General features: G+C 36.0%; 1 protein-coding gene across 3 annotated transcripts in view; it reads right to left on the bottom strand.

The window, feature by feature from the left end:
* Window positions 1-24855, bottom strand: part of CNTN5 (contactin 5) — a 579795-nt gene that overhangs the window by 304606 nt on the left and 250334 nt on the right. For all 3 annotated transcript variants that reach the window (XM_052670906.1, XM_052670908.1, XM_052670907.1), the window contains exon 3: window positions 19962-20091. In XM_052670906.1, coding sequence (XP_052526866.1) covers window positions 19962-20019 — 58 coding nt within the window. In that variant the 5' untranslated portion in view covers window positions 20020-20091. The remainder of the gene's footprint in view (window positions 1-19961; window positions 20092-24855) is intronic.

The following is a 24855-nucleotide window of genomic DNA, read 5'->3' as shown; positions in this document are numbered from 1 at the left end:
AACAACTTTTCCGTAGATTGCTGCTTCTTGGTAAACCTGCTGGTATCTACACTGACTTTTGGTAGCCCCTGACTGACTTAACCTGCTCCAATACTGATTGACTAATTCAATGAATGCCTGAAGTTGGAAAAGAGCTTTCGAAATCATCTTCTCCAAATGCCCTGCCCTGTTCAAGCAGATCTCCCAGGAGCATGTCCAGATGGCTTTAGAAGATCTGTAAGGATTTTTAGGAGGATTAGAATTACTCAACCTCTGGATTCATGTCTGACATGACAGCATCCCAATTTATATTTCTAGATTACACTTCCTCTATATGTCCCCAAAGTCTATGCACACCCTTGGAAGTGGGTAAAGAGAGACAGATCCCCACAGGATAATTTGGGTGCCTAATCTGAGTGCATAATTTGAGCTGAAGAACCTTCTTGAGGTGTCTTATTTTCTTTTTTGGTAGTACAAGGTGTCAAGGAATACAGTGCTCCTGTTTTTAAGTTCTTCACTGAATGCCTAAAATTTGCTTAATGGGCTTAATTCTTATAAGTAGAATACATTAAGTTGATTTGCTTAGTCTGCCTTTGTCACACTTTTATGTTTTTCACTTTGATAATTCACACAGAGAAGGATGATATGAAAAGAGCTGGAAAAAAAAACAAACAAAACAAAAAACAACTAACAATATAAAAAGGTAAATCTAGGAAAAAAAAGTGAAACAGAAATTAGAAACTACACATTCCATACTTTCACTTTCTCTGATTATTCTCAGTAACTTTAAAGTAATAGTAGGAGAAGCTAAGGCATCAAAAAATACCAAGTTGCAGGCCTGATGCACCTAGACAGTTCTGTAAAACTTTGGTATGCAGTAATTGATGATGATATTATTGTCCTTTCTCCTAAAACATGGTAAGTATAGTCTGTATTGTTAAATAAAGCAAAGAGGTTACAGTATCTGGGAAAAAATCAACAAGCAAACATACAAAAAAATAATGCCAGGAGCATAAAGGAAAAATATATCATAGCTTGTGTCTATCTAACATTTTAACACTGATTATATATATATATTTTGTTAAACGTTATCTAAAATCTATCTGTCAGGAAAATGCTGGATTAATTCTGTTTTGACTTTTTATTTCACATGAAACAAGTTAAACACTCCCATTGTTTTGACTGGAAAATAAATGACAGCTAAGGAAAATACTCTTTATCTCAGCTTTGACAATGGAATAAAGTAGAAGTAAAAAGGCACTAAATATGTATTGCTAAGTGCTTGCAAGTAGAAAAGGCCATGATTATGCAAGTATTACAAAATTCTCTTATTGGAGTAGGCAGAAAAAATTAGAAGAGTGCTCTCAACTTCCAAAATATAAGGAAGTTGACACGCTACATGACATGCTAGAAGGAAGGGATGCCATGCAGACTGACCTGGACAGGCTCAAGAGGTGGGCCCATGCCAACCTTATGAAGTTCAATAAGGCCAAGTGGAAGGTCCTATACCTGTCTCAGAGCTATCCCAAGCACAGGTACAGGTCTGTGGAGAATGGTTTGAGAGCAGCGCAGCATAGAAGGATTTGGGGATGTTGGTTGACGAAAGACTCAACATGAGCCAGCAATGTGCACTTGCAGCCCAGAAGGCCAACTGTACCCTGGGTTGCATCAAGAGAAGTCTGACCAGCAATTTGGGGAGGTGATTCCATCTCTACTCTGCTCTTGTGAGACCCCACCTGGAATACTGTGTTCAGTTCTGGAGCCCCTAACATAAGAAGGACATTGAGCTGTTGGAGCAGATCCGGAGGAGTGCCATGAAGATGGTCAGAGGGCTGGAGCTGGAGCAGAGGGCAGAGCGTAGAGCAACACTCTACGAGGACTGGTGCTTTTCAGCCTAGAGAACAGAAGGCTCAGCAGGGACCTTCCAGTACCTGAAGAGGGCCTACAGGAAAGTTGGGGAGGGACTTTTTATAGAAACATGTAGCAGTAGGATTAACTGGAAGAGAGTATATTTAGTCTAGAAATTCTTTGCTGTGAGCATGGTGAGACACTGGAACAGGCTCCCCTGTTAGGTTATGGATGCCTTCCCTCTGGAAGCATTCAAGGCCAGATTGGATGGGGCTGTGAGCATTCTGGTCTAGAAGTGTCCCTGCCTAGACCAGGGGGATTGGAACAAGATGATCTTAAAGATCCTTCCAACACAAAACATTCTATGGTTCTATAACATATTCATATTTCATAACTAAGAACTGTCTGGATATCTCATTTTATAAAGATAAGAGAGAGATCTATGCAAAAGGGAGATATGTAAAAAAGTACATGTTGTTTTGGACAGCACTGTTAGAACACTATTGAGAAAGATCAATAAGGCTTTTGAGCAAGGAAACACATAACTATTGTCTGCTATGAATTAATTTAAACTGTGTGATACTTAAAGCCAGCTTGTTAGACGTGTTCTAGCTTCTAGGTATTGATAATAAAAAAAAGGAAAGTTTTGTTGTGCAGATTTCTCTTATATTTGCTAAGTTCCTTTTGTTTGGAAAGACTGATGTTTTCACAATGGATAAACTGTAAGTGGTTGGAATAGTTTTCACACAAAGTTATAATATCTTACATATGAAATCTGATTATGGTTACCTTGTAGAGTAGTGACACAGCTTGAAGAAATAATCAGTTGCATGATAGGCACCAATTGGGCTTTTAACATGGATGCTAACTATCTCTATGGAGTATTATTTTTGTTTTTTTTTTAATATAAACAGAGGACAAAACATTTAAGATTTCTTAAACAGATACAGAGTAGGTAGAAAAAAAATCCCTGTTTATTTCCAAAACTGTTATTTAAAAGGATTATATACAAAACAAATATATATATGAGTTTTATAGATGAGTTTTATGAAACATTTACATTTTCATAAATGACTTCAATGTCAGGAGCATTGGAATGAGATGATACTTAAATGCTCCTTCAACCTAAGCCATTCCATGATTCTATGAATGTAGGGCTAGAAGATGTTTTGAGCAAGTTTGCTTACAGTACTAAACTGGGAGGAGCAGTTGACTCCATCAAGGATGGAGAAGCCTTGCAGAGAGATGGAGGCAAATTAGAGAGCTGGGCAGTCACCAATTGCATCGCGTGTAACAAGAGCAAGTGCCTGATTCTCCACTTGGGAAGGCACAATCCTGCTTATATATATGGAGTGGGGGACGAGATGCTTGAGAGTAGCCCTGCTGAAAGGGATCTGGGTGTCTTAGTTGATAGCAAATTGAAGATGAGTCAGCAGTATTTCCCAGGAGTCAGGAAGGCTAATCATATCCAGGGCACAGCACTGCCAGCTGGTTGAGAGAAGAGGTTGCCCCACTCTACACTGCACTGATGTGGCCTCACCTCAAGCACTGTTTACAATTTTGAACACCACAGTAAAAAAAGAGCACAAAATTATCAAAGAGTGTCCAAAAGAGGTCTGCAAAATTGGTGAAGTGTCCAGAATGGAAGACTTACGAGGAGCAGCTGCGATACCTTTGTTTGCTCAGTCCAGAGAAGAGGAGGCTGAGAAAAGGCTTCATTGTCACCTACGGCTTCCCTGTGAAGGGGAGTGGAGGAGCAAGCACTGATTTCTGCTCTCTGATGACAGTGACAGGACCCAGGGGAACAAGGAGAAGCATCAGAGGAGGGACAGGTGTGGGTTAGGGAAAGGTTCTGCACCAGCACCAGGTGGTAATAGAACAGGCTGCCCAGGGCAGTGGTCATGGCACTGAACTTGCTGGAGTTCAAGAAGCATCTGGACCTTGTGCTCAGACACATGGTCTGATTTTTAGGTGGTTCTGTGTGAAGTCAGGAGTTGAACTCAATGATCCTTATGGGTCCTTTCCAACTCAGGATATTCATTCTCTGAAAGCATATTTTAGCATATCTACGTCTTTTTTTTTTTTTTTTTTTTTTTTTTTTTAAATAGATAAAGTAATGCTTTTAAATATTAAATCACAAAATTAAACAAATTGTTTTTTGGCTTAATTTGAAAATTAAGAAACATAAATAGTATAGAACTCAGGATAACTTCCAAATAGGTCTTCTATTTCAAAGATAGATTTGATTTTATTTGGTATACTATAAAAGTAGCAGAGTTTTTGCAAGATACTTGTAAAACAACTTTTGGAAAATAAACCTCTGAATATCCATGAATATCAGATAATTAGAGTTTTGAAGTTGGATGAATACTTGTGAATGTAGCATTCTAAATCTTCCTTGGTGTTTTGAAAAATCTACAATTTCACTATTTTGATTTTGTTCTTGAATCTATTACGAATTCAGGAAAGTACCAAAGGACTTTTACTCTCCAGTCATACTCTACAGTTTTAGTTTCATTAAAGCAAATTCACTGCAAGATACTTTACATCTAAGACAGTAGGGTGTCATAAATTTCATTTTTACTGCTTGGAATGTAGGATCTAACAAAATTAATAGAGAAAAAATCCTCTTGCTGTTGTGAATGCACTGCTATTGGGTTTACTTGCTGAATCTCCCAAGTGAAAGGGTGGGGTGGGGAAAGGAATTTGGTCAAAGCTTTTAAACGTTCAGGAGAAGGCAACAGAAATTAGATTTGATAGATGATTGGTACAAATCTATCAGAAAGATGAATGATTTTAGGCAAATCTGCACTAATGTGTTTGTATGATAGATGGATTTGATTTAATCTTTCAAGAAAAGAACACTGTACCTGGCATGCCTGTGTACCTGGCATTGTAGGACTTCACTCAATATGTCACCCACAAAAAGGAGAGCAATTTTCAAGAGGCTACTTGGCTCATCCAAGGTATGATGTAAATTCTCTTAAAGGACCAATATCCATTTACCAGTTGTTTGGCTTTCTTTCCCCCCCCCTTTTTTTTTCCCCCCTTTGTTATTAAGAAGCACTGGAGGTACCTGAAAGTCGTGTTTCAGCAAAACACTAAAAGAGTAGTTGTATGTACATGCTGGTTACAAGGATACTCTCATTTCTGTATCACACTGGAGGATATTATCACCTTCTGGAGGTCCTTTATAATTACAGAGATAGAAGACTAATATTACTAATGCATTTTGCAGTTGCAGGACATACAGATTGAAATTAATTAGTGTGCCATAGAAGTTCATTGCTGATTACTTGATTCAATATTTATTTAAGTTTTAATGTTTCCTAAAATGCTCATGAAGACATCTTGAAAATAGTTATGCCATCATCTCTAAGTAGTACAAAATCATAACTGCTCTACTTGTGATTCTAAAAGTTGTGTGATAGAAAAGTATTTTTAAACAAAACATTATTTCACAATACAATGAAGTGATCACTAGAGCTTGCATTTTCTTTATGAACTAATATATAAACCAAACAATTACGTAAGTCAAGCACAAAACTGATTAAACAGCACATGCACATAAATCAATAAAACCCATTAAAATCATCCCTATTTGCATTTTGGCCTGTTTGACACCATTAAGATTCAGCTTCTAATCTATTAATTCCATCAATATCTAATACTCTGAAATTAGAAATAAGAGGGACTAATTGTGAACTAATTAACAGAAATCCTTGCCTACTGGCATAATAATATGTTGCTAATTTAAATTTGACTTTCAATCTTGCTGTATTATTACATTAAGAACATAGGGGCTTGTTCATCAGAGCTAGTGTATGGCCTTGAGTATTAATATCTCTAAGTGTGTGATTCTCAGAATTCATAATAAATGCTAAGTTAGCTTTATAGCTACTTGCAATTTAAAAATAGGATGGAGGAGAACAAGTTACTAGTATTGCTGCCAGCTGTGGTCATGTCTCACCTAAAAGTCTCACTGGACTGCTGCTATGGCTGGCTACAAACTCTTCAGGAAGAATAGGCAAAGAAGGAAGGGTGTCACCGTGGCTCTCTATATTAGAGAGTGCTTTGATGTTATTGAGCTTGTGGCTGGGGATGATAAGGTTGAATCCCTATGGGTAAAGATCAGGGGAAGGGCTGACAAGGCAGACTTCCTGATGGGCGTCTGTTACAGACGCTGAACCAGGATGATGAGACAGATGAGGAGTTCTACGAGCAGCTGGTGGAAGCTGCGTGATCGCCAGCCCTTGTTCTCATGGGGGACTTCAACTTCCCCGACATATGCTGGAATACAACACAGAGCAGGAGAAGCAGTCTAGGAGGCTTCTGGAGTGTATGGAGGATAACTTTCTGATGCAGCTGGTGAGGGAGTCGATAAGAGGAGCTGCCCCTCTAGACCTGCTGTTCACAAACAGAGAAGGTCTGGTGGGAGATGTGGAGGTCAGGGGCTGTCTTGGACAGAGTGACCATAAACTGGTAGGGATCTCAATTCTTGGTGGAGCCAGGAGGGGGAACAGCAAAACTGCTACCTTAGACTTCCAGAGGGAGAACTGGGTATCAGTCTTAGAGAGTAAAGGGGTCCAAGATGGCTGGTCACTCTTCAAGAAAGAATTCTTGAAGGCATATGAGCTGGCTGTCCCCCTGAGCTGTAAAATGAGCCGGTGGGGAAAAAGATTGGCATGGATGAATAGGGAGCTATTCTTGAGGCTCTGGGAGAAAAAGAGAATCTAGCTCCTGTGGAAGAAGGGATGGACAATTCAGAAAAAGTACAGAAGTTGTTAAGATGTGTAGAGAGAAAATCAGAAAGGCAAAAGCCCAGCTTGAACTCAACCTGGCTGGTGGAGTAAAAAGGAACAAGCAACTCTTTTACAAATACTTTAATGGTAAGAGGAGGACTAAGAAGAATCTCCATTCTTAACTGGATGAGGCTGGGAATATGACCACTGAGGATAAGGAAAAGGAAGATGTTCTGAATGCCTTCTTTACACCTGTCTTTAAAGATTAGACAGACCAGTTATCCTCAGGGTACTCCACTCTCTGACCTGGTAGACTTGGCTGGGGAGCAGACTGAACCACCCACAATTCAGGAGGACACAGTCAGAGACCTACTACTCCAGCTGGACTGTCATAAGTCCATCGGGCCAGATGAGATTCACCCAAGAGTGCTGAGGGAACTGGTGGAGGTGATAGCTGAGCTGCTTGCCATTATCTATCAGCGCTCCTTGTTGACTGGTTAGGTCCCAGAAGACTGGAGGCTTGCCAATGTGACTCCCATCTACAAGAAGGTTTGTAAAGATGATCCGGGGAACTACAAGCCTGTTAGCCTGACCTCGGTGCCAGGAAGGTTATGGAGCAGAGTCTTGAGGGAGATCATGCAACATGTGCGGGACAACTGGGGGATCAGGCCTAGCCAGCATCGGTTCACAAAGGTCCGGTCGTGCTTGACCAACCTGATCTCCTTCTATGATCTAGTGACCCATCTAGTGAATGAGGGAAAGGCTGTTGATGTAGTCTACCTAGACTTCAGCAAAACCTTTGACATGGTCTCCCACAGTATTCTCCTGCAGAAGCTGGCAGCCCATGGCTTGGACAGTTACGCTCTTGGCTGGATAAGGAACTGACTACCCAGAGAGTAGTAGACGAGTGGTGTTCCCTAGGAGTCAGTGCTGGGGCCAGTCTTCTTCAATGTCTTTATTGATGACCTGGATGAGGATATTGAGGGCACCCTGAGTAAGTCTGCAGATGACACCAAGTTGGGAGGTAATGTCAATCTGCCTGAGGGTAGCGAGGCCCTTCAGGGGGACCTAGATAAGCTGGATTGCTGGGCTGAGGTGAATGGGATGAGGTTCAACAAGGCCAAGAGCTGGGTTCTGTACTTTGGCCACAACAACCCCATGCAGTGTTACAGACTTGGGGATGAGTGGCTGGATAACTGTGAAAGGAAAGAGACCTTGGAGTGTTGGTTGATGCTCAGCTGAACATGAGCTGACAGTGTGCCCAGGTGGCCAAGAGGACCAATGGCATCGTGGCCTACATTAGAAATAGTGTGGCCAGCAGGAGCAGGGAAGTGATCATCCCTCTGTACTCAGCACTGGTGAGGCTGCACCTCGAGTACTGTATCCAGTTTTGGCCCACTCACTGCAAGAAAGATATTGAGGCCTTGGAGTGGGTTCAAAGAAGGGCGACAAAGCTGGTGAGGGTTCTGGAGCACAGGGCTTATGAGGAGAGGCTGAAGGAGCTGGGAATGTTCAGCCTGGAGAAGAGGAGGCTCAGGGGAGACCTCATTGCTCTCTATAACTACCTGAAAGGAGGTTGCAGTGAGCTGGGGGTCGGCCTCTTCTCTCATGTGACTGGTGATACGACGGGAGGGAATGGCTTCAAGCTGTGCCAGGGGAGATTTAGGCTGGGTGTTAGGAAATGCTATTTCTCTGAAAGAGTTGTCAGGCACTGGAATGGGCTGCCCAGGGAAGTGGTGGACATTGACTCTAAAGGTATTCAAGGAATGTTTGGATTTTGTGTTGAGGGATATAATTTAGTGAGAACACTAAGTTTCAAGACTCCCAACCAGAAATAAACTCATCTGTTGCTACTTTCAGTGGTAATGCTTTGTTTGTTGCTCTTTGATAAATTAAGCCACATGCTAGACAAACTTCTTTCAAAATGAGTTATGACGATGTTGTTTAGAGCACTGGAAAACAGTTCTAATGAATTTCTCTGCAAATACATTAAAATTCTTTGTGTATTTAAAAATAGGACATATCTATTTTTATCCCTTACTTCTATTTCACATAAAAAAAATCTTCATTAATAGCATGCTGAGGCTAGAACTAGGTTTTTTTTTATTTTACAATTTCTCAATTCTTAAACATCAAGAAAATAGCACAAACACTGTGATTAATTCTGTCTTTAGTAAGACTTATCTCACTTGATCTAGTGTTACAAATTACTTACATCTTTACATATTTTACACAGATGAATAACATCTCTATATGATCTCTCCAAATGCTGTAGGAATTTAGGGCTTATTAGAATACTCTGTAGAACCACTTCCACTGCTGAATGAAATAAGATGGAGCATTCCTGTTTACGAGGGTAGATAGTGATAGGAAAAGGGGGAATGGTTTTAAACTGAAACAGGAGAGATTTAGGTTAGATATTAGCAGGAGTGTGGTGACGCACTAGAACAGGTTGCTCAAGGAGGCTGTGGATTCCCCATCCCCAGAGGCATTCCAGGCCAGGCTGGATGTAGCTCTGGGCAGCCTGGTCTGGTGGTTGGTGATTCTGCACATAGCAGGGAGGTTTAAACTGGATGATAATTGTGTTCCTTTCCAACCCAGGCCATTCTGTGATTCTATGATTCTCTAACTAGCTGAGGTAGAAGAAAAACTGACAGATGTGTGTAAGTAAAAGATAGAAAAGAAAAAGTTATTTAATATTTCATAAGAAAGTTCCAGTAAGATTTATGTTGGAAATGTGAAGCCCTTGTAGAAAGCAATATGCCTTCTCTCTACTTGGAAGATTAATTAGTGCTTCATAATGAATTTTTTCAATGACATGTGCAATGTCAAAATGAGGATAATTAAGAAAAGCTCATTATTGCACTCCATAATTTACTACAAAATACACTTTAATAAAGTAGAAATAGGCTTTGAAACTCAATGATTTCCTTTCTAAAGTATTGCTAAGAATTATAAATGTTCTTAATCATATATTTTTTAGATGAAAATTAGAATATAGTTATTGAAATGCTAAATTGTTGCTTCAATCCTCCCACTTAAAGTTTTTACATTTTAATTTCAATTTTAAAGAAATTTTTTCCTCACTTGACATTATTGAAGATCTTTTAAAAATTTAAGCTGCTGTACTAAGATGTGCAATTCAAATTGTAACAAAAATGCTATATTATTTCCACCGATAGTGTACTACTCTAAGTTCTGGAGGAATTCAGTGACCAGCCTTTGTTTCATAAGCACTTCCAGACAGCATTGTGTCAGATTGCCCCTTTGCTGCCATCTGTCACGTGGCAACAGAATGGTACAGGATATTTTTGGGAAAGTTCAGCCTCCACTGCCATACACTGTGGGCCAACATGATAAAATAGGAGGCATTACTTTTGGAGCATGCCTCATATTACAGAAGTGATATTATCTTTCAGATATCAGTACCTGACATCTTCCCATAAAGCTTCAAAGAGCTTCTACAAATGAATTATAAAGATTAAAAGTAAAAAATCATGAAAAAGGTATAGTTGCTACAAATGCAAAGGAAGTTGATTCTAGGTCACTAATTTTACATGAAAGGAGTAATTGTTATTGGATAATTAATACTAGCTAACTTTTGATATTTCTGTACATTCAGAATATTTTCTGTATTTCTAAAGCATAAAAAATGCCATATTTTTTTTTTTTTTTTTCAAGAGCAAGTTACAGGACATTAGTTATTCTAAATTTTAAAAATAAGATTTACTGGATAACAAACTTAAAACTGAGTTTACTGTTCAAGATCTTACATTCTTGATATGTTAAAACAGATGTATTATTGTGCATTATCCATGATGGCTTGTTAGGCTTTTCTTCAAATCACAAATTAGAGTGGAATCAAATAATATTTTCTGAAACTGCAATGTGCTTTTATCAGTTGACATCACTGTTAACAGAATAGAGTCTTCCTGATTTTAAAAGAATCAGAATTCTTGATTTTTAAATGCTATGGGGCATCTGTACGGAAACAAAAGGAAAAAAAAAAAAAAGAGAAACTACATTTTATTCCCTGTAATTCTTTTCATTTTTTAATACCTTTTTTATTCTGGAATTATCTAAATATTCACTGAAGAGAAGGAATTTGACAAGAGAAGGAATTGAAAACCTTAAAAAGGATTCTACCATCTTCAGTTTAGCTTAAGTCTCACTCTCGTGAGCTTAATTATTTCGAATTTAACCTTTTTTTTATGAATGTGAAGTGTATAGAAATGATGAATCCAAAAGAGCATACTAGCTATCAAGATGTGTTAAAGGACAGTCTGGCAAATGGAAAACAGAACTTCTGTAACTTCCTGTTGTTCTATCAGAAATGAGCACTACACAAGAATATGAAAAAGAAAAAAGTACACCAAAACAGCAAAATATGCTACTTTGAACTACTTTGAACTAAATTTAATTATTCTTTGGCATTATAGAAACCACATGTAAATTGCAAATCTAAAGAGATTTAAGGCTTCCTCTACTCTCAGCTGCACAAGGTCCCCAAACCAGAGTACAGGTGCACACTGTTAGGTTGGGTTTAATGTACCTTTGAATGAATAAGAGGAAATGCATTCCTCTCATTTCTACTCCTCTGCCCATCTCTGATATGAGTAGCTTTAAAAAAGATGATTGCAAACCTCATTTTATAATACCTTGCTGCAAATTAGTTATGAGATAAAATATTAGTATCTGCATTCTAGTATTTCATCATATTTTCATTCTAATTCCTATTACATATTTTACATTCTTAAGTCCTCTGTGAGGTGCTTTCAATCTCAAAATTTTTGAACAGGTTAGTTCAGTGGCAAGTTGGAGTCCTAGAGAATATTCACATCCATTTTCTACCACAGGTTTCAGAGAAAAGTAGGGGTTTGGAACCACTATCTTACACAGGTAATAATGTTCAGAGATATTTATGAATACACTCATCTTTACCTCAGAAATCTGCTGACTCTGTGATCCACTGTTCCTTTTTAATCACTTTAATAAGTCGATACAAAAATGCAAGTCTGCTGCATCCTCTTGCAACTGGTGAGATTATATATTCTTCACTTACTTAGCTCACACAAAAGACTCAGTCAGAATGCCTGTCTTCAAGTGTCTTCCTAGATAAGTTGAGAATGCTATCACTCACAGTGTTATAGGGAGTTTAAATACTATCATTTGCAACTCTGCTGAGCAAAAATGATACCGTTAATGGCTGTGTGGTGAGCCATAGCAAACCACCTACAGCTTTGCACTGAGCTAAATTGATACTACGTTTAATGCCGTAAATAAAACACTACTTTTCACAGTTGCACACCACATTAAGGGCAAACACAAGAAGCAGAGACCATGATGTACTCATCACAAGGTTCACCTTGTGAGTACCACTGAATTCGTGAGTTGCAATGGCTGTAGTCATGCTGAGTTTTTGGTGTTGTTTTAAAAAACTCTTCCCTAATTGTCTTAGCACTTATACATACAAATCCCAATCAAAATCAGCTCAAATAGAGTATTTAATAGAACAACGTGTAAAGCAGTTGTATTGTGGTACTCAACATTAAGGCTAATAAATCCAATGAAGTAAATGAAAATCACTTCTGAAAGTGGCCTCAGTACACAGCAAAGGTAGCCGTGCTGAATAAAAGCTGAAATCTCAGGATATGTTCTTTATGTTATCAGCATTTTCACGCTACTGCACTTAATAGGAAGAAAACTACCTATCAAAACAGTCCACTGGGTAAAGCTGTTACCAGTCATAGTGCTCTATGGAGCTCAATAAACTCTGCCTCCTAGAGCTTTAACACTGAACAGTAGATTCACATTTCATACTGACAGACGACACATTTATTTTTCACACTTCATTTTCATTCAGTTCAGGATAGAGGTTTAGTTACACTACAGTTAAGAAATTGCTTTCACTAAACTTCTAGCAGCAATTTGAACAAAGACAGCTATATAGTTGACAAGTGTATTTTTAAGTGGGTAAAAGTAAGAGATTCTCTTGTAGTTACACATGCTCACATTCTCCTGTACTTACAAAGTGCATTTATTCTGTATTTGATAAGGTATGTGACTGCTCCACATCATCCTGCTTGCCTTCTATGTGGAGAAACTGACAACAATTCTTACAAAATTAAGTCATTTTTGTAAATGTAATCTAGGTTTTCAATACAACAGTTCATGTCTACGTTTTTGGAGTATCTTCAAAATGAAGCAGTATTTGAAATTGCTGTAAGATCATTTACTTGATAATCAAGGAGAGAAACAAAACCACACCATTTTTTTTTTTAGCACAAGAATACTTCTTCATGTGCCACACAGACTGCAAACTTTAAGACTGCTCTGAGTTTAATCATATCCTCCATGGAATTTCTATTAGAAACTTAATAAAACATTTAATTTTTTAAGACATTTAATTTTACTTTCCGACTTGAAGCATTGTTATATCCACCAGCTTTCCTAGCAGAACTGTTACAATATTGTTTTTAGCCTCATTACTAGAAAACTGTGTCTAATTTCAAGGATGATTTTGTCATTATTTCAAAGGTTCCACTGCCTTTTTATTGCATTCCTATTAGTAAAGGCCAGGACAATGCTTAAGATACATTGTTCCAGCCTCTAATGACTTTCTGAAATGAAGCTAATGACTTTTATTATTTTGTATTTGTGATATTGTTAATGTTGCACTGAAACTGAAAATTATTCTACATTATGAGCTAACTGTTCCTTGTATAAGACTGGCATTAGAAGAAAGGAAAAATGAGTTTAGTTGCAAGTTGAGACCCAGTGTTAATGATTTTATTACTTCTGTTCATAAGCAATTGTCATCCATAATCACACCAGGGGCAAATGATAGCTACTTTGTGAAATGAATTATTTAAACAGCAGATTTATTACAAATATTCCTGCAAAACAAGTATTACTGTAGCAAAGTGTTGTACAACAGCTTAATTCCCAGCACTATAAAATAAAAGCAGCAGTGATTCCAGGAGATGAGCACTTCAGGTGGAGTATCACCCACTGCAGTAGTGAGAAAATATGTGAAATATCTTTTGGTGAAAATACTGAATAACTACTTTTAATATCCTACTGGAAGGCAGTGGGAGACAGGTTTTATGAATTAAAGTGATGGATCCTTTGTGGTGACATTTCCACTGTACCTGAGAGATAGACTTGGCCATTCATTGCAGTGACAATGCTACATTAGTCTCTACGCTACACTGGCTACAAATTTGAACATTACTTTGGGTTGAAGAAAAAAAAAAATATCTAATGTAGAAGATTAACTCTTCTAATAATCAATTTGTTCTATAAAACGTTAACAATGGAAGCCTTTTGTAATTACGGAACAGAGACATAAATTGACTTCCCTCATCTGTTAACTGTAGGGGCTATGTCTAAGGATAAAATCAGTTATGTGTGTGGGAGCAAATAACACAGTTCATCACCTGCTGTTTTTTTTAAAGACTTCTCAGAGTCAGGAAGCTGCCAGATGTTCAGAGATCTTTTTCTGGCACCATATGGCAAGTGTTTTCCCTAACATGTACCTGACTCGGATGAGACACCTTATAGCTCAGATGTAGGGAGGAAAGGATGAAGCAACATTCATGCAGTCTACCCAACAGTCTGGGTCCTTCTTAATCACCAAGCACTCAAAACTGTTCGCTTCTTATCAGACGAAGTTTTTATTGTTATATTTTCAAAGCTTTTGTGGTACAATGTGCGCTACTTTAGAAAAATATATATATTTTCATATCAGCTTTGTTAAGAAAATTTAATATCTGTTCAGCAGTATGCTATGTCTCTACATTCTCAAATCACACAGAAACTTGAAAGACATCTAACTTCATATCCTTCATGTTAGAAATTGTGTTAGTACAAAATTCCAGAAAGCAATATAATGTCTCTCTACACTGACTATAGAGTGAAGGAGAAACATTATATTCCAACATATTTAAAGCATTTAAGTTAAATAAGATGAATCAGGGCCTGCATGGCTGATGTTTATTGCAACATGAGGTTCTGTGCTAAATCATGACTTTCTTGTGACATCTTCTTAACAGCAGATTTCATAACATCAGTGTATTTAAAAGATTCTCTAATAGCTTTAATACCATTTTCCTATTAGTCTATTATTTTTGTATTAACCCATTGAAGTAAACAAGATTTTTTTTTCTAAAAAGAAAAATTCAAACAGCAGGCAAAACAGAATGACTCAGTATTGACTGTACTGATATAAATGATAGTGTATGTCAATGCTAAAGATATTGAGTATCTTTAGTGTCAAATGATAGACTTCTGAAGCCAAAGGAGGTTCAGTCTTCATTATTTTATCCAAAAAGATGGAGAGGGATGAACAAACACATTAAACAAATCCATAATAGACAGGTAATACTGATTGGTGCTTTCATTGAACCCTAGAGGAATGAGATTCCATCAAGACTGAAATCCATTAGGATTTAATTCCATCAAATTTTCATTTTCAGTATACAAACGGAGTAGAGTCATTACGGTATTATGTAACCTGGAAATTAAGGAATATTTCTGCAAAAATTGTGAGACTTCAGATCCATTATTTTGACACAAAAAAACATTTCTATGTTATGATTTTTAGTATTGCCACCAGTACAAAGCATGTGATCATATCTGATGCAACATAAAAGGATGTGAAAGCATCAGATTTTGACTTAATGACTCCAAACAGCTTATTACATTAAGACTTATTCAGCAATTAAGAAATGCAAAAAATGAGGAAAGATGTGCAGGTTACATTTTCTCCAGATGGTAACCATAGCATCACTGCTAAATTTTTGCAAACTATAGTTAATCTAAACATCAGTTGTTGGTATGACTGATAAGAGCTCATTACGAGCTTTTAAGAAACATGAGTTTTAACAAACTTCACTGTATGGAGCTCAAAAATTATACTTAGGTATGTAGGTAATTATAATGTGTTATGCATGTAATACATGTGATATTAGTGTCTGTATTATTACTGTTATGTGATGAAATATCAGTCATTAATTACTGCTTGTATACATGGCAATGTCACTTTTTTCCCTGTTCCAAATATTTTCACATTTGCTGTGGCCTCAGTTCTGACAAGGCCCAGCATATCAATTACTTCCATGGTAAAAGTGAAGCATATAGAGGTTGCCTACAATTCTGTAGCCAGCATGCTGATGCACTACGAATCACCACATTAGCATATCACTACATAATCCCAATGATGTGCAAAATATAAAAACCTGAATAGTTTATTCCACATTTTTTTAAAAAATGAAAAAAAATAAACACAAACCCACAATAATAAAAAACACACCATCCTCAAATCTATGCAAACAAGCTGAAGGGCTGTTCATGAAAATACTTCCTTCTGTGCATACTTAAAATGCCTCTTTTCATGACCCCAATGTTTTCAGTTTTAATGCTCCCAATTACTTGACATTAAACACACTGTAGGATTTTGGCAAGAATAAATTATTTTTAGCATTTCATTCTTTTGAATTAAAAATTATACAAAGAGCTACTTTTAGCTGATAAGGGCTCTTCCCTCCAATTAAGTTGAGTTTTGAATCCATGTTGAAAATGTGGGTAGCAGTCTGTACTGGATTCCAGCACTGTAAGAAGTTGATTTTCTTTTGCTTTGTACTGTCTGCCAGTACAATATTTCTGGATGGGCAATACAAGAGTTAAGAGTGTTTTGACTTTTCCATTTTACTGGGAACAATGAGACTATGAACATCCCCAGGCTCTTGTACTTATCTAGAGCTCTGTCTCCAGGCTTTTGTACTCCTCTATCAAAAGTGCATAGTTGCATGCTATTTGCTATACTGTCATCAGTTTTGGGCTCGAGAAGGGAGAGGAAGCAAGGATAATTGCATAGGCTTATCAATGATAAACACAGGTCATTCATGTGTTCATCATTCAATTGGCAGAGAAGCAACCTTTCACATACTGTCTGCTCTGAGGAAGAAAGGATGCTGTCAAAAAGGGAGAGAAATAAAAATGAGAAATAGCCCTGGAACTCACAGTAGTATGTAGTCTTTATATCGTTTGGTTAATGAGTTTATGAACCTTAGGCTATGAATTTTAATTCTGGCAGCGGCTGCTGGAATTCTGAAAGTCACATATTTTGCAGTTTGTGATGCACTTTTGATGCTGATAAATTCAGGTGACAGAGACAATTCCTGAAAGCTTCCAAGTATCCAGATGGAGAGGAATGGTCATAATAAAAGACTGGGAGCACCTCAGCACACTGCTAGCTGTAGGTGAGAAATACAAAGGACACTTGTGTTTGCTCAACATATGCTTTCTTACTTAAGAGCATTATTAGTAAATGTCCATTCATATCATATTCTAGCAAGCAACTGTTCAGAAAAAAAAGTCATGCTGTTTTTAATTTTGAGCACCACACTGAGGGATAGAAAGAAAAATTCATTATTTAGGAAGTCTTTGTGTAGGAGGGAAAATATTTTATGTGCAAAGAAATGAATGGTACATAAGGATGGGGACAATAAGAATATAATACATAAGGACAAGTTTTCACCCACTTGGCTCTGTGAAAAGTGACCACTGGGTCTCAGAGGTACCACATCTATATTGCTAGACTCTGCTACTTGCATTACACCCATAATTTCATTGATGCCTTGAGTTATAAATCCTTACAGAGAAAATGAATCTCTCTTTGACATGATTAACGTGCAACATGTGTTCAAATAGAAAATGCAGACAAATGGGCAGAGGAAAAAAGTTCTCTCCTTATATATTAGTAGCATGAACTAAAAATAAAAAATATTTAATATACACATAAAAGCAGATTGCAGATTGATGCGGGAGAATTGGGACAGTAAAATCCTAGTAACATAATTCTAGCCCTGTTGTACACAAGATAGTGCAGTTTGAATTGTAATGTCATGGCTACACAGCAGGAACACAAAGGCAATCAAATAATCCAGGAAAAAAGTAAAAAAAAATTAAAAAAAAATTGTCAATGCAAAATGCTATATTATTCTGGTTTTCCACTGAAAAATCAATAGACACCTGTTATCTCTTGTTATTCCTGTTTAAATGTCTCAAACAAATTGTTTATAATTGTATATATTTATCTACATTAACTCTCAAGAAAGCTAATAATTACCAACAAATTAAATTCTGACTACCTTGTTTTAAATTTCAGACAGCTACCTCTGAATTCACTTCAAAAGAAAGGCCTCTCTGAATTTCAGATTAGCAGTCCTTCTTTGGTAACCCATTCTCTTACAGCCAGAGGTCTTTTCCTACAGAATAATCTTATGAGGTGTAAAATAATCCCTACAAAACCAAAAAAGTATATTTTTTTCAACAATTAGTTAAGAAATTAAGTGGACTCCAGGTCTAACAAAACATCTTAATTCTTCTTCAATTTGTCCTGAAATGTAATAATATCTGCCATAAGTTATCAATGCTGGGAGTATCTTTGCTTCTCTTAATTACTGATGCTTCATAAACGTAATGTTTCTCAGAATGTGGGTAGCCGAGCTGTTCTGTTACTTATAGTTAAATTGGAGTAAAAGTCCTAACTCAATCTTCAGCTTGGTATTGAGAAAATACGTTTTTCTCCACCCACAGATCATTTCCCACACAGCTCAGCATGCTTGTAAACATTTATGCATAAGCAAGGCCCAAAATACCTGGGTCAGCGCTAAAATAACAAAAAAAATAGAGTCAACACAAACCAAAGAGATAATCTTTCTTTTCTTGGATGATTTCCCTCAATATTGCAAAATCAATACAACAATGGAGTTCTTTCTTCCAAACATTGGCTGTTGATAAGAATGATCCCATGATCTGATGATTTAATGATAACTATTGAATTTTAACATAGCTCAAAACAACAGGAATCAAATGAACTTTATCCTATTGAAGCAGCACCAATATCTTTTGCTCTATCTTTAAGAAGAGAGTGCATTCAGGCATCTAACTTACTACTAGGCTCCATCAGCAGTAGGAACTATATACAGCTGTAAACATGTTCTACTGAGTACTGCAATATAAAAGCAGCTCAAATGTATAATGATGTAATCAGATGTGAAAGATACGGAGATAGTAAATGAAATTACTGGGAACATTGACAATTTAATTAAAATGTACTTTAATCCTTCTTAAAAAATATCTTTGATGAATTTTTCCTCTCAGAGCATTAAATTTTCTATGAATGATTTTTACCAATGAAATAACTTAAAAATTATTGTTGTGTATGGGAAAAATACGTTATCACACATACTTTGACTGCAACAGCATGTAAAATGAAATTCTGTAGTTAAGTATGATTTACTAAAGGAGTCCAGATCTACTCCAATAATGTAGAATAAATCTGTAAGGGTCCTAAGGAATCACAATACAAAATGAAATACAAAAGTACACCTTGATATCTCCTGCCAGAAAGAAATATTGTCAATTCATAATGGTGACACACAATGTGTGAAAACAAGAAAAACACTCACTGTGATCTTGAAAAATGGATTTAGATAATATGAAACAATGAAGTATGTTAGAAGAAAGCAGATTCAATTGGATCATTTTATAGGTGCATTCAATGAATAGACATTGATATCCATAGATATTTTCCTTTTTTAAAATCCTGTCTCCAATATCACAGCATTATAACAAACTAAAATAGTCCATTTCATTGGCTAGTACAAAATGTGATCGTGTGATGACAAAAAATCATGAGTTTGAGAAGAAACTGAAAGATGATAGGTAATTGTTGACAGAGATTATAAGGAAGCATTATGAAAACAGTGGTAAATAAAAAAGATCAATTAGAGACAGAATTCCTTCAAATTACAAAAATTCCCATATGATAAGCCTAAATGATTATTGATTAATCTATTTCTTTACTAGCAATGGAAAAATCAACTAAGCTAATGTCGTGACAAAAACTCGCAAAAGAAATGCACTTAATACCCATGCAAATATCAGCATAATCGATAAATCACATCCAGTATTAAGAAAACAACCTAATAGTTTCTAGAACTTGAACTTGATAAGAATTCACAGACTCCAGTGTGAAGCATTCTGTACTTTTTACTCCTTAGGAAAGCACTGTGCAATTAATGATTTTACTTTTTGTTTTTCTTTGTTAATAACACAGCTAGCATTGTTCTTGTTATTTTGCTTTTTTGGTTTTTTTTGTTTTGTTTTGTTTTGTTTTTCAAATAAGATACTTAGTTTTGTCTCTTTTTAATCAGGTTTAACTACAAATAAAATAAACGTAGATGGATTACACTTGTAAATTTCTTAATAATAATCCTTTCCAATTTCACCACTTAGGCAAATAATTTTAATAATGATTTTACATCTTCCTATGACTGTAGTTCAAATGGTAAGCAGAGTTTTCTTGTTTTTGTCTCAATTTACCTGAAAGACACCCGGTGAGTGACAGAAACAGAAATAGTTTCCATGACAACCACATCATTGGTCAAAAAGGTCTTCGGTCTCTCTTTGTGCAACTGTTAGCAGTGTTGATGCTTCTTCATTAAAGCTTTGCCTAGTGAGACAAAGACAAATCTTTGTTAAGAAAACTAAAAATATCTCACAATAACATGATAGACAATTCAAAAGACAAACATGGTCCTAATGTAATTAGAAATCTTGTTCCAAAGAACTCTTTCTACAATAGGGCAAGTAGTCTGACAGATACTCAGAGGGTTCTTGCTCCAGTAGTCACCTGCATTAATAGCTGAAATTGCTGTGGCATTGCTTTGAGTATTATGCATGGCTATCATCCCAAAGCTGTCTGTGTATTGCAGTTTTGAATTTCCAAGATGCCAAGCTTAGCATGAATTCTCTGCCTGAAAGCAGTATGTTGATACTTGTAGAAAGCCCGAAACAAAAGAATGATTTTCTCTAAAATTCATGCATTTTTACTAATTGAAAATTGGTTTGGAATAGGTTCCAGTGTCTACTGGTTTACTCGATGTACAAAGAATCTAGCAATACATTTGAAACATCATACAGAATAGATTATTCATACTCATCTCCCTCCACAATTCCTCAGATTTTTTTTGCCATGGTTAGCGCACACACCTTGGAACATTACACCTTTGATCTCTATGCTCCTAATTATTGCTTTGATATTATCAGTAATATTAATATATTAATAGTTCAAAACCATAGCATCATGGAATCATTAAGGTTGGAAAATACCTCTAAGATCATCTAGTTTAACAATCAAAATAGGAGAAATTTCAGAATATTCAGGCATGAGTGTATTTCTGGTCTTTGACTGAAAAACATCAAGTTGCAAATGTAATTTCCTGTGCTTAATTAGTCATATCTTTTTAGGAAGCCTTTGAGATTCCCTTCATTCACAATCCTCTAGGGCAGAACAATGCACTAGGTGACAATGGAGAATTGCTCCTGTTAACCTCCTTAGGGGACAATATCATGCTTTCAGACTGGCTTAGTAATGTGGTACAGTAGCTGTTTTGGGAGACCGAGCCCATGTGTTAGAATATTCACAGAAAGTGAACAGAGGAAAAGTTGAAAATGTTTGTCAGAAAGAAAAGACAATTTTGTAGTGTAAGAGATAGTTCCTGCTGTATTATTACATTTCAATTTCCCTCTGAGAAGCTCAAGCTGTGACATACTTTGACAGTCCTTCTTTCGTTTATAGGGACAAGCATGTATGCATACACACAAATAGCAATGCAGCATGAGCACAAGTTGACAGCTACTATTTAGGTACTGGTAGTAATTCTTGCAACAATCTAAACATGCAGCCTGTCACCTTTCATTTATACAGCACAACACAGGTACAGCTTTCAACACATAACAAATCCTAATAAGGATTTCCACATTCTTCCAGGTAACTCATACCAGGATAACTTAACATAAGGTATACATATTAATCTGAGTTTCTCTGAAAGGCAGCATAACTGTGTGTTCCTCAAGTGACTTTACACACTGTGCTTGTATCTCATCTAAACCTCCATAGGAAACCTTCTCAATTAATTATTAACATCAGCTGCCTTTGTTTTTCACTTCAGTGATAATATGCTTTTCAGCCACTGTGCTCCTCTGCTTAGTGAATTATCTCTTTTAGCATTCTTTGCTGGCCAGGCCTTTGGGAAATAAGTATTTTCATTAATATTTAAGTTTTTTCCCTTATGGCCATGTCTGTTAAAAAAGGTAGAACACAGCCTCCCCCCTCACCCTCATCCTCAGCTCCACCAAACTTTCTCTTTTTCTGATTTCTCCCCTGCTGCTGTTGTAATGGTGCAACACAGAAATCACAAATTAACTTGTTCATCAAAGTGTTCACCACTAAACCATGACATTGTTGCTAGAACAAGGTATTGCTGTACCCATCCAGACTTAAAAAAAAAAAAAAAAAAAAAAAAAAAAAAATTAAATGTTGCTATCAGTAGAACAGAAATAGGATGGAGAATAATTGAAGCTGAGCAAAGGCAGCATCATAATGAAAGATGAATTTCTCTAAATTTCTCATTGAATTCTCAAGTTACAATTATTTTAATTTCCATGGGAAAAAAAAAATAATATATTAATGAAATATTCATTGATGAAAGCAGAACTATGGTAACTTGCACCAGACAAGGAACGCAGAACAATAGCTGTAACAACTTTTATGTGACAACTCTTGACTGTCACCTGGCCCTATCAATGCACAGTACACAAGATATTAAAAAGTAGAAGCACAGTTCAGTGACAGGAGATGCTATGAATTAAGTCATGTATATCGGACACTGGCAATCCTGTTAAGATATTTGCTGTATATTATATTTGCTGTGTTCTGGTTTATCTCAGTAGAAGAATTGTCAGCAAAATAAGCTAGCACTATAAAATTTACCTACCTAGAAACCTTGATTATTATCATAATGAAAGAATATTGAACTTTTTTTTTTTCTTTTTTCCCCCCCATATAACTTGTTTTGTCAAGGATACTGGTAACATTTTACCAGCTGTATGGACAAAAGGAGTGCAAGGAGTGCAATATGGTAGAGTTATCATACATCTACAAATTAAGGAGCACAGACCATAGAATCTGACAGAGACTTTGACAGTTAATATGGAGCTACCACTCTACATGTGAGATAATCACAAATGTGTTTTGTATGCAATAATAGAAGGAGCATGAAAATACTATATATAAGAAACGCTTGCGTCTGTTCTAATCTCTGACCTACAATTAATTAAGGGATATACTCCAGGGTTCTTTATAATTAATGCCTTTTATCTGATTTCTGGATGACATTTAGAGAGTCTTTTGTAATTGAAAAATTCCTTTATTTTTGTTTCATAAGCAGTTCATGAATATTTTGTAAGTTTTCTAAGAAAGTGCCTGTTTTCAGACTCAATCATTCTATAAGGACAGATATGCAAGCAGTTTCAAAAATATTTTTAATTTTCTGGATTTTATTCTTTGAGTCTTCATTATCTCTAACCTAGAACAAGAATCCTTGTAAAACAAGCATTTACTCTTTAACCCTGAGAAAATAGTAAAAAAAATTCACTTTGTAGTGGAAGAACTACTAAGCAAGAGATGCTGCTGAAAATAATTTTTAAATCATTTCACTTGAACTATACATTTGAAACTCAAAAAAATCTAACTAACATTTTTGGAACAGTTTCTTGACTTCATTTGAAATTAAGTTCATTAAAGAAAATGAAGTTGTCTTGAACACATTATGTTCTACAGGTTTATTTTTCATCATAGCATGATTTGAGTTAGATCTACAGTCTAATATTTAAAAGCAAGGATGGACTAAGCTTTTTATTGAGCTTTTATTCCCGTTCATTTCTTATTCTGGTTTCTTCATAATTTATACAGATTCAGTGAGTTTCCTTTTTTGGAAACAGAAGATATAGATTTTCCCTGCTGGCGGTTTGTAAAAATCAGTGATCTAAACTAGCTGATTCATATAATGTGCAACAAATAATTTGTTTAACAGATTTAATTTGTTATGTATAAGATGTGGTTTTCAATTTCCATAGTTCTTTGTTTTGCCCAGAATTTTTGCCGAACTGCTTTGGAATTTGTTTAAATTCTGTTTGCTGATTGTAAACAACTTATTAAAACATTTTTTGTTCATTAAAACATATTTTAATGAATTGTCTTATGTAGTAGTGAAATGGTGGATATTGTCTCGTGGCTGTTCAAAAATAACAAGAATACATGAAACGTGAATGCTGTCAAACTAATGCAAAAGAAGCCTAAACTATTTTCAGTAAAATCATATTCTTTTTAATAATAACAGCACCTACTATAGTTAATATTTGTTTTCTGGTATTTAGGAGAAATTTATATGCAACAATGATGAATCTTTTTTAATTACAATAATTAAGAAGTGAAGCTCTTAGCATAGATATTCTGATACTGATATCAAAGTGCTTTCTTCCATGTTCACTACTTCGTTTTCCTTTTCAATCATTTGCATATTTATCAGCTTATCTGAACAAACAGGAAAAGGATAATTACTTAAATCCAAATCCTCTCAAAGTAGGTCTTTGCTTTACAGTGATCAGAGGAAAGAATATAACTTACTGAACAAATGTTTGCTATGTAACATTTATTTTTCCTGTACTAGTTATACATTAGTGGAAATCTCAAGTCACTGACATTTCAAATTATATAACTTTCATTTTCTTTAAAAAAAAAAAACAAAAAACTCTCCACCATATTCACAGATAATGATGAAGTAACCATTGATAAGCAATTCTGATATTGTACATGATATTATAATAGCAGGAACTTAAAATAGTAAGAAATTAAACTATTGCCAACCACACGTCTCTAACAAAAAGAAAAAAATCCTGGAAAGGATGCCCTAAAATGCAACTAGACTGCTAATATGATTCTTCAGTGTGGAAAAGCTATGAAATTAATAAATGGAATGAGGTAAGTATCACTGACTAGGCTTTCTACAAAGGGATCATTGCACTTGGAAAAAGTCCAAGGTCTAACTGAAGATCTACTGTTCAAATCACTGAAATAAAATCTTCTAATCAACACTGAAGGCTCAGTCCCTCCCTGCACAACCTGCACTTCAATCAGAACTTGAAAGATGTGAATTGAATTTCCAGTGAGGGCTCAGTAAGTCTTCCTTGCTCCCATGTGTGTCAGGACTGGTAACATTCACTCCATGGAGAACTGAAGGCTTCAGAAAAGCAGAGGCTAAGATGTTACAAAGTTCATCATGAACAGTGGAGACGATAGTTTTGCCTGAAATTTTTACAAGGAGTTTGACTCTTGAGTGTTCCCTGATGGTATATTTACATATAAAGTTAACTA

Source organism: Tympanuchus pallidicinctus, unplaced genomic scaffold (genome assembly GCF_026119805.1).
Source record: "Tympanuchus pallidicinctus isolate F22 unplaced genomic scaffold, pur_lepc_1.0 scaffold11, whole genome shotgun sequence".
Classification (NCBI taxonomy): domain Eukaryota; kingdom Metazoa; phylum Chordata; class Aves; order Galliformes; family Phasianidae; genus Tympanuchus; species Tympanuchus pallidicinctus.
This window is presented reverse-complemented; position numbering and strand designations above follow the sequence as displayed.